At 50.1% G+C, this 11,442-nt stretch overlaps 1 protein-coding gene across 1 annotated transcript; it reads left to right on the forward strand.

Annotated features, from left to right (window-relative positions):
* Window positions 1-1,553: 1,553 nt before the first annotated feature.
* Window positions 1,554-9,023, forward strand: SLITRK5 (SLIT and NTRK like family member 5). The gene is made up of 2 exons (XM_039223322.1): window positions 1,554-1,588; window positions 4,795-9,023. The coding sequence occupies exon 2, from the start codon at window positions 4,803-4,805 to the stop codon at window positions 7,686-7,688; it is 2,886 nt and encodes a 961-aa protein (XP_039079253.1). The 5' UTR covers window positions 1,554-1,588; window positions 4,795-4,802; the 3' UTR covers window positions 7,689-9,023.
* Window positions 9,024-11,442: the final 2,419 nt, after the last annotated feature.

Consider the following 11,442-nt stretch of genomic DNA (forward strand, 5'->3'; position numbering starts at 1 on the left):
ATTTTTAAATGGTAAAATTTCCCAATTATCATAGGCACATGTGCACTCAGCCTCCATTGGGCCACGTACTATGATCAACTTTTTTTTTTCCTATGCCCGGGAAGGACTGTAGGTCTAATATAACAAATCCAGGAAATATGCTTTATGAATGTGAAGAGCCCCCCGCCTTCTTGGGGATGGAGGTGTCTGGTTTCATCGGCAAGAGCCAGGAATACTTACTGTAGAGATGATGCGAGTAGAGTTTAGCAGGTGACTCTTCAAGAAACTCGCTTTCTATCGATACTGCATTTATTTAGGGGTCTCCAGCCTTTTAGTACACACCAAATATATTCATAAACATTCTTTCTGAGAGTCGTTAACATTCCCTTGCATCGCCCAGACATACTTATCAAACGCAATTCTTAAAATATATGTAATATACATAGAAGCGCCCTCGTTTGCAGCTAGGATGAACCACTCCCTCTTCCTTTAGAGTTAAGTACGTGAGACAGAAGCAGGTGCAGTATTACTCTAAACGGTAGGAGGAAGGCAGGCGACCAGCACAGGGCTAGCTAGCATCATCTGTCTCCGGCCACCAACAAGCCTGGCGCTGTCCGGGTTATTTCCACTCCTCCCTTTTTCAATCCAAGGACTGCACAGTCCCACGCTCGAGTTACGCACAGGTTCCAAGACTCCTCTGTCTCCCACGACTGTGACATCCAAGGGGGGCTCCGATTGCGCCGCCCGAATCCAGGGACACCTTCGCCCTCGGCTGCCACCTATCGGCCACCGCGCGCCCGCCTCGCCCCGGGCCCATCATGTCTGCTGCAGCTTGGCTCGCCCCGGCGGCGCGACAATAAACAAGTGCACTGGACGGGGCCCTGCGCCCGCGCCGGAGCAGATGTCTCAGAGGCCCCGGGGATGCTTACCCTGTTGCCGCGTCTTCAGCGCCCGGGAGGGAAGAAGCGATTGTCTCTGAGTATTTTGGAGGCGCCAGGCTGCCGGGACACGCCACAGGCGTAGAACAACGCTGTTCCTGTCCCCCCAGGCCCCCTGAAGGATGTCGGAGATAGAGAGTTCCAAATCATGACGATCGTGCGCCGCATCTGGGGAAGGGATGAGAAAAACCCCTGCAAACACCTGGGCAGTGAAACTGCCGAGAGGATGCGGGAGCCGTACAAATACTAATTAGGGGCCGCCACGGCCGTGGACTCGGAGAGGGGACCGCGGCGGCGGGAGCCCAGCGTGGTGGTCGCCGCCGCGCGGGGGGCGGAGGACGGCGCGGGAGCCGCAGCAGCCCCGGGAGTCGCCAAGGGGCCGATGCCACCTCTGCTCGCCCCCTCACTACCATGTACAGTGTTCGCTGCAAGAAGAAGGCGGGCGATGCATGCACACCCCCGCGCCCCGCTCCCTCTGGCTAGTCCCCAGGCGCGCGCCACTGACCAGGGGGAAATGTGGTGAAGACGGCGAGGAGGAGAGCCGAGGGGGGAGGGGAGGGGCGGCCGGAGCGAACCCAGGCCGGAGGGTGCGTGGAGCCGGAGGCTGCTGGAGGGGGCGGCGGCGGCTGCTGCCGGCTTGGAGAAAGTTGCCCCTTATGCAGATGGCAACTGTAAGTACCCGCCCGGGGAGCGCCGCGAGGGGTGCCTGGGACCCCGCGACCGCGCGCTGGCGCGGGTGGGAACGCGTGTGCGAGCGAGCGTGAGTGTGAGCGGCTGCGCCCGCTCGGCGGGGCTGACCGGCACTTTGGGGGGGCCGGCGGTGCCTGCCAGCCCTCACGGCCCCCCCCCGGGTTCCGCGCCTTCCCCCGCCCCAACAGCTCGCTCCCCGCCCCGCCCGGCGCCGGCTCGCGGCCCCTACCGCCGGGCGCCTCCACCGCCGGTCCTCCGCCGCCCCCTCCTCCCTTCCCCGCCGGCCGCTCGCGATCGCCCCCTTCTGCCCCCCCCCACCCCGCTGCCCGCTTTGACGACCGCGGAGATTGCCGGGGACAGCCGTGTGGGGAGCCCCGGAACCCGCGGTCGCCACCGCGGCGGCGGCGGCCCCGGGCTGGCGGCGTCCGGGAGCCGCTTCCCTCCGGCCGCTCGGACCGCGCAGCTCGCCGCCTTCCTGCCCTGCCTGGGCTCCGGGAGGCCAGTGCACACCCCAGAGAGGTCTTTTTTTATAGGGGCGGCTAAGATGAGCGGGCCCTGGAGATGTGAAACGGGGTAAGTCTACCGTTTACTTTGAGAAAGAGGCTGGTGTGTGTGAGCCTGTGTGTGTGTGTGTGTGTGCGTGTGTGTGAGCGTGTGTGTGTGTGTGTGTGTGTGTGTGGCGGCGGGATGGCTTGCATTCCCTCCCCTCCCTCCCCTCCTTCCTTCCCGTTCCCTCGCTTTGCTTCGGGGCGGAGTGGGGGCAGGGCGCCTCGCGTCCGGGAACTCCGGGTGCTCTGCCCGGGCCGCTGTGGGAGCAGCTGTGCGCAGAGCCGCGGGCCGGGCCTGGGTGCTGGGCTCCAGCCACGCAGCCCCGTTCTGTTGAATGCAGGGATGGGCAGGGCGACGGTCTAGGGTCTACGTTCCTCGGGGCAAACAAATACAGTTCCTCCGCCCCCGTCCTCAAAAAAAAAAAAAAAAAAAAATCAGATAATCCGAGAATGTGCAACGCACCCGCGAATTTACATCGGAGGTGCGTTTCCCAGTCAGAATGTCAGCCCTCTCCGGCTCATTCAACTTTATTTTCTCAAAGGTTCGGGTTCCTTTGGTGGCAAGGGGGAGGGGGAGGAGAGTGGGGTGCGAGGAGGCTCTTCGACCCCGGCTACCCAGGACTGAATTAAAGTTGTAAACGCTCGAGTTTAACGCCGGCTGGACACAATTTGCGATGGGCTGTCTGAGAGGCTGGGAGGTGAAGGGGGGCGGGGAAGACGAGGAAGGAGGGGGAGGGGACCCAATCCCCGCTGAATGGATGTGCAAATTTCCTCCCGTAGAGAGCTGAAATTTCAAGGTAAACGTTTTGCTTTCCATAGGGGGTGTTTTTGCCGCTTTTAAGCTAGGAGGCGTCTGCGGTTGCGTTGGGAGGTCGGAGATACTTGCGAGGCTTACACGCTGTGATTCGGATTCGTCTCCGCACGTCTGGGTGGCCACACGTGAACGATTCTCAGGCACACTTGCACACGTGCGTGCGAATGCAGGGGCTCTTAATAAAGCGGGCTGGAGGCGGCCGGGGGAGCGAGGCTTGAACGCGTGACTCGGACACGTCTTGGCTTTAGTTTGGTTTGCGATTCGACCTCAGACTTCGGTGGTGCCGAGGCGAAGGCAAGGTTGACTGGAGAAAACGAATGGGTTCCCAGAGCCCAGCGTTTTTACCCAATTCCCGCCTCACCCCCGCCCCCCCGCCCCCGTCGCAGCCAACACAACACGCACTCACACACTCACACACTCTATTTTTTTTTTTTCTTTTCCATTCTGAGTACCGCTGTCGACCCGAAGTAGGAAGTCCAAGGAAGCCTTTCAGAGGACAAAAAGAAATCCATAAAGAAGAGGGGGAGGGGGTAGATTGATTCCTGGAGGAGATGAAATTCGGATATCAAAGCGCAGACCTATGTCACTTGCTGTTCTTCTTCCCTTTCTATTTTGCCTGTTAATCAGCCTGAGTGCCTTTTTCTCCGTGGGGGGGCGGGGGGGGTGGGAAGAAGAAGAAGAGGAAATTAACAAAGGAAGAAGAGTAAAACATTGAGAATGAAATGTAATAAACAAGTCCAAAGACGATGGGGGTGCCGGTGAGGGGCTAGTTCGGTCCACATTTGCTAATTCCGTAGCGTGAGTGTTACATTCGTGGCAAAGCGACGCGGAGCGGGCGGTAAGGGAGGCTCTGGCGCTGGTCCTGGGTTTACTTTGAGCTGATTCCCGGGAAGCGGCCGGAACGTCCTCCTGAAACTCCAGGTACCGGGAGCTGTTCCGGGATTGCGGATGCCTTCGCTGAGTTCTTTGTAATCCATCGTGCGGAACTATTTCTGTGGCTTAAAGATGCGGTTCGGGAGCGTCGCTGACATGATCAATGAGGAGAAGTGGACTCAGGGCGCCCTCAGAGAAGCGCTGCTAAGTGGCTCCGTGCATGCAATTAGGACGCTGATGTGCTTTAAAGCGAGGTGGTGAAGTCCACCATCAAAGGGACGCGCTCTCCTTTTTCTCCACACTCAAAGCTCCTGAAGACAATCGGTGATTTAAGGGCTTCTTCTGGGTCCTTTTGATGCATTATCTTACATCTCTTTTTTGCCTCTGAAAAGTATTCTTTAGGTTCCCACCCTGGCATTTCCAGCGACGGTTTAAAATAGCCCAAGTATTGTGACTCCTTGCTTTTCTGTGCAAATGGGAGACCTTCACGGTGAACTGTTCACTGAGGAGGTTCTGAAAGAAAGGCAGACAGGTTTGCTATAGGTGAGGTTGAGAATCTTGTAAAATGGAGCTTCTTTTCTCTTAAATTAGAGCCATGAAACTGAACTGACAGCCATTTTATGTATATTTATGGATTGGTTTTGAAAAGCCGGGGGGGGGGGTGAGCAGGGAAAACACTAAAATGGGACTTTATCTAACCTGCCCTTAGCTGGCAAAGGGCAGCATGTTCCTGCTGTACTCATTAGGAAATTAAATCAGCCTTTAAATCAAAATGAATATCAGATATTAATAAAGTCTGGAGAATGTCGGTGTTCCATTGGGGAGGGTGTCATTCATATCCCCTCCTTCTGGATTTCAGAGACATAGTAGTAGGGAAGAGAGAGACTTTCTTACCGGTCCCTTAAATTTTTGTCATATTCTGTTCTTTCCCTTTCTCCTTTCTCCCCTGCAGGAGGTAAAATGCACACTTGCTGCCCCCCAGTAACTCTGGAACAGGACCTTCACAGAAAAATGCATAGCTGGATGCTGCAGAGTCTAGCGTTTGCTCTAACATCTCTCGTCCTTTCGTGTGCAGAAACCATCGATTACTATGGGGAAATCTGTGACAATGCATGTCCTTGTGAGGAAAAGGACGGCATTTTAACTGTGAGCTGTGAAAACCGGGGGATCATCAGCCTCTCTGAAATTAGCCCTCCTCGCTTCCCAGTCTACCACCTCCTGCTGTCTGGAAACCTTTTGAACCGTCTCTACCCCAATGAGTTTGTCAATTACACCGGGGCTTCAATTCTGCATCTGGGTAGCAACGTGATCCAGGACATTGAGACTGGGGCTTTCCATGGGCTGCGGGGTTTAAGGAGATTGCACCTGAACAATAATAAACTGGAACTTCTTCGCGATGATACCTTCCTCGGCCTGGAGAGCCTGGAGTACCTACAGGTCGATTACAATTACATCAGTGTCATTGAACCCAATGCTTTTGGGAAACTGCATTTATTGCAGGTGCTTATCCTCAATGACAATCTCTTGTCCAGTTTACCCAACAACCTTTTCCGTTTTGTGCCCTTAACGCACTTGGACCTGCGGGGGAACCGGCTGAAACTTCTGCCCTACGTAGGGCTGTTGCAGCACATGGATAAAGTTGTGGAGTTACAGCTGGAAGAAAACCCCTGGAATTGCTCCTGTGAGCTGATCTCTCTCAAGGATTGGCTGGACAGCATCTCCTACTCGGCCCTGGTGGGGGATGTGGTTTGCGAGACCCCCTTCCGCTTACACGGCCGGGATTTGGACGAGGTGTCCAAGCAGGAACTTTGCCCAAGGAAACTTATTTCAGACTATGAGATGAGGCCACAGACGCCTTTGAGCACCACGGGGTATCTTCACACTACCCCAGCCTCGGTGAATTCCGTGGCCACTTCTTCCTCCGCTGTTTACAAACCCCCCTTAAAGCCCCCTAAGGGGACCCGCCAACCCAACAAGCCCAGAGTGCGCCCCACCTCTCGGCAGCCCTCCAAGGACTTGGGCTACAGCAACTATGGCCCCAGCATCGCCTACCAGACCAAATCTCCGGTGCCTTTGGAGTGTCCCACCGCGTGCACTTGCAACCTACAAATCTCCGACCTGGGCCTCAACGTCAACTGCCAGGAGCGCAAAATCGAGAGCATCGCGGAGCTGCAGCCCAAGCCCTACAACCCCAAGAAGATGTATCTGACGGAGAATTACATTGCGGTTGTGCGCAGGAGCGACTTCCTGGAGGCGACGGGGCTGGACCTCCTACACCTGGGCAACAACCGCATTTCCATGATCCAGGACCGCGCTTTCGGGGATCTCACCAACCTGAGGCGCCTCTACCTAAACGGCAACAGGATTGAGAGGCTGAGCCCGGAGCTGTTCTATGGCCTGCAGAGCCTGCAGTATCTCTTCCTCCAGTACAATCTCATACGCGAGATCCAGTCGGGGACTTTTGATCCGGTCCCCAACCTCCAGCTGCTATTTCTGAATAACAACCTCCTGCAGACCATGCCCTCGGGCGTCTTCTCAGGCCTGACCCTTCTCAGGCTGAACCTAAGGAGTAACCATTTCACCTCCTTGCCCGTGAGTGGAGTTCTGGACCAGCTCAAGTCACTCATCCAAATCGACCTGCATGACAATCCGTGGGATTGTACGTGCGACGTGGTGGGCATGAAGCTGTGGGTCGAGCAGCTCAAAGTGGGTGTCTTGGTGGACGAGGTCATCTGCAAGGCGCCCAAGAAGTTCGCGGAGACCGACATGCGCGCCATCAAGTCGGAGCTGCTGTGTCCAGACTACTCCGACGTCGTGGTTTCCACGCCCACGCCCTCCTCCGCCCAGGTCCCGGCGAGGACCGGCGCGGCCACCCCCGCGGTGCGGCTGAACAGCACCGGGGCCCCCGCGGGCTTGGGCGCGGGCGGAGGGGCGTCGTCGGTGCCCCTGTCGGTGCTGATTCTCAGCCTGCTGCTGGTGTTTATCATGTCCGTCTTCGTGGCCGCCGGCCTCTTCGTGTTGGTTATGAAGCGCAGGAAGAAGAGCCAGAGCGACCACACGAGCACCAACAATTCCGACGTGAGCTCCTTCAACATGCAGTACAGCGTGTACGGCGGCGGCGGCGGCGGCGGCGGCGGCGGCGCGGGGGGCCACGCGCACGCGCACGCGCACCACCGCGGGCCCGCGCTGCCCAAGGTGAAGACGCCCGCGGGCCACGTGTACGAGTACATCCCCCACCCGCTGGGCCACATGTGCAAAAACCCCATCTACCGCTCCCGGGAGGGCAACTCCGTGGAGGATTACAAAGACCTGCACGAGCTCAAGGTCACCTACGGCGGCAACCACCACCTGCAGCAGCCGCCGCCGCCGCCGCCGCCGCCGCCGCAGCCGCAGCCCCCGCCGCCGCTGCAGCTGCAGCCCGGGGACGAGGAGAGGCCGGAAGGCCGCCACTTGCGGAGTCCCGCCTACAGCGTCAGCACCATCGAGCCCCGGGAGGACCTGCTGTCGCCGGTGCAGGACGCCGACCGCTTTTACAGGGGCATTTTAGAACCAGACAAACACTGCTCCACCACCCCCGCCGGCAACAGCCTCCCGGAATATCCCAAATTCCCGTGCAGCCCGGCTGCTTACACATTCTCCCCCAACTATGACCTGAGACGCCCCCATCAGTATTTGCACCCGGGGGCCGGGGACAGCAGGCTGCGGGATCCGGTGCTCTACAGCCCCCCCAGCGCGGTCTTTGTAGAACCCAACCGGAACGAGTACCTGGAGTTAAAAGCAAAACTAAACGTTGAGCCGGACTACCTCGAAGTGCTGGAAAAACAGACCACATTTAGCCAGTTCTAAAAGCAGAGAAACTCCCCGGGAGCTTTTGCGTTTAAAACAAGCAAGCAAGCCGACACACACGGCGAACACACTTGATCAGTTGTGTTGTTTCGACGTTTAGGGTGAAGTGCCTTGGCACGAGATTCTCAGCTTCGGCGGAAGATACTGGAAGGGTGTGCGATTTCCTTTTCGTTTTTACACGTGGGGGAAACGTTTGTGTAAACTGGGCACATCACTTTCTCTTCTTGCGTGTGGGGGAGAGGAGGGGACGGGTTTATGGAGGGCAGTTTGCTGCGCAGGTGACTTGTTCTTGCAGTGGTTGAAAGTGCTCTAAGAATGGTGAAAGAAGGCGGCGCATAGATTCTACTCTGTCTTTTTTTTCCTCTCCCTCCTCTTCTTCCCCCTCCCCTTTAAGCCATGGGTGGGTCTAAATGGCTTTTGTGGAGAGATTAGCACACCCCGACTTTAATAGAAAGTTTGTTCTCTCTTTGTCTTTCCCAGCCCCCACCTCTCTCTTTCCCTGTCGCCCTGCCTCCCTCCCTCCCTCCTATCTCATTACTTTTCTTTTTAAGGGATGTGTTTGTATGCATTCTGGACATTTGAATTAAAAAACAAAAGTATTGTGATCTGGAAAATGATCACCATAGATGTGGACAAATCATTAAAATTACAGAGCTATATGATCCATAATTGATTAGTCAAAATAACTTATTGATGAAATATACAAATATTTTATTGTAGCACCTATTTTTATATACACATTTAGCATTTCTCTTTCCTTCACTATTTAGCCTATGATTTTCACAGAGGTGTCACACTATATTAGGACCTGCATTTCCGAAACTGGAGTGATATCAGAAAGGCATTTTAAATCATTAAAAATATGGAGAGCTTAATGGGAAAATCTTAAAGCCAATGCAACCCACCCGACTGAATCTGTAATTTAAAACGGAAAAAGTGGATTGTATCCCAGTGTGTAAAAGAAAAAAAAATAATAGGGCAATTAATTGGGCCATTCGAGTAAGAATCATGTGCAAGTTTCTGGTTTTATTAGAGAAGACTTAAAAGTATTTTTATTAGTCAACCAAAATGATGTATTGATTTGACTACTATTGTAGCCGATTTTTGATTGTTTAACCAAACTCAGTTGCATTTGTACAGATCCACATGTCCTGGCACCTCAGAAGACCAACTGATGGACTGTGCAAATCTCTAGACAATGTCTTTATCCCTCTGGGCAGCAAGCAATGATGATGGCCGCAAACAGGGGCTACTGTTGTTACAGTCTCATATGTATCCCAGCACATGTAATTTTTTAAATAGTTTCTGAATAAACACTTGATAACTATGTCAAAATATGAGGGACTGAAGTAATGATTACTTAAGGTGCAGAAGAAATAGTTATGTGTGATCAACTGAATCGCCATTATAAACAATTAGGACATAGTAGCTAACTTTTATTCCTAATATAAAAAAATTCCCCTAATTATCAAATTTAAATATATGTATATATGTAAAATTCGCCTTTGCAAATTCAGGGAATTATGTTTTTCTAAAGGTGGCATTAATGTGTTTATTAATGAAATTTCAATGGTATACTTTCTTTCCTTACTGAGGTTTACATCTAATACATGGACCGTGGTAAGTAATATATTGCCTATTCATTTTTCTCCCAATGATATATATTTTGTTATGTCAGTATTATTTATTCAGTCTACAGTGCTCACAGTTTCCTGATTTCCCCATATTACCATAGTTTTCCTAATTTTAACATGTGTAAAACTACCTTCAACAATTATAAAGGATACTTTATCTCAAGTTGATCTATATCCTAAATGTCAGAAATGTTGGTAAATATGAGCTGTTCACCTCTGAGGAATGTTTGCCAATGAATCTAGGTTAATAGATAAGGGTAGGAAATGTTTGAATTAATCTGAAACTTAAAGAGCCATGTGCTTCATCGCTATTGGTGGATCTTCCCATAATCTCACCTGAAATGTGTAAAATATCAAGGGCTGTTCATGAACTTTCTGTTTAAGGAACACTTTCCATGGCATTCTGCCACAGAGAGGCAGCATTCACCCATGAGTAAATTGACAGTAACTGCTTGAATTCAGATTGAACAGGTGGTAACAATTTCCCTGAGGAATTAAAAAAAAAAAGTAGTAATGCTTATATCGGTCAAGTGAAGTAAACTATCCCCATTCTGTGCAACATTTTTCCTTCCAAAAATTTTTTTCAAAGGGGAAAGGAACAAGCTTAATAATGCCATGATATTATCATGAAAAAGAAAAAAAAAAAACAGTACCTTACTCTTCATCTACCTCCTCCATATTTAATCCAAGATTATAAAAGAAAAATAAATTATAGCGTTTGACTTCACAATGGGGCGGTTATTAATTTTTCTTCACAGTGGAAGTTATTTTTACAATGTCCAAATCACTTCCTCAATATTATTATATGTAGATATGACAGTATTGTATAAATTATAAACTATAAATACAAAGTGGAATCTTCAATGTAAGTTTTATTTCTTAATTGATGCATAAAAAGTGAGAGATAAGAATTACATAAAATTCAAAATGTGGTTCTGAACGATATAAGTAGTCTCCAAGGAAGGTTTGTTGATGCATTTTTCAAAGATTTACAAAATGATGTTATTAATTCAAACCAGCTCTATTGCCCATTATCTTGTCACAAAGCCTTTCTTTAGGTAGCTCATTTCTACTTCTACTCTTCCTAAGGTGTCCAGCCTTTTATTTTAATTTCAAAAATAACAGTTATATGTTTATGAAAACAGGTTACTTCTAATTTTTAAATTATCTTTTTCCCCAATTGTATTTAGGGGATAAAAGTAAATTCATTCCTGCTCTAATAAACTTGAAAATTTTTAACATGTAGAGTTATGAAACTGTGTAGAATATAAAAATGAATTCTTTCTCCTTATACACGGTGTCCAGCCAATGTATTAACATATACAATAGAACACAAGTTGTGTGGTTTTGAATATTTTAATTTTTGGTTTTTCAGGTTGTTCACTGAGTAAATAATTAAATTGGGTCTATCAGCAGTATATGATTGGATTAAGGAACCCTGCAAATTCTCTCCGTAGCATTTTGGTGAACAATATGTAATGTTTCAGGCATCAATTAAAATTTGGATGCAAACTAAGCTTACTCTTCGTGCTTGCTCCATTTGATATGTTGCATAATCTCATACAAATATATTTCCAAATCGACATTACAAAATCTTATTTTTATCTATATATGAACATAGTGTAAATACTTAAATTATCTCAGAGAAAGTAAATATATTCTATGTAAATGTGATAATTGGTATGCTCGCTTGCATTCAAAATTATTTACAGCTAAACTGTTGATTGAAGTTATGTGTTAATCAACGTTAGCGTAAATATACTTGGAATACATCTTTTGTTTAGGCAAGAGTATCACCTTTACACATGTGAAGTGTGAAATTTGGGTAAATGTCCTGGGTATTCAGGTCTGTCCTTCAACTACTGTTAGCTCAACCTCAGTAGGAAAATCAAATTATGTGCAATGAAAACATCCACGCATAATGTGGAAAAGGTTAGAACTTAAGAACATAATTTAAGATACCAGTTTATTGCCCTGTGTCGCAATTTCTATTCTTATTATTGATTTATGTTGTTAACAAATTATTCGTATTAAATATGTACTGTTTCTTTCCCAGTTCTATTTTTCCAGACTCTTGTCCATTTTCCTTGCATCTCCCTCCTTCCTCCCGCCTCCTCTTG

This window comes from Hyaena hyaena, unplaced genomic scaffold, assembly GCF_003009895.1.
Source record: "Hyaena hyaena isolate Hyena2069 unplaced genomic scaffold, ASM300989v1 scaffold_1322, whole genome shotgun sequence".
Lineage (NCBI taxonomy): Eukaryota > Metazoa > Chordata > Mammalia > Carnivora > Hyaenidae > Hyaena > Hyaena hyaena.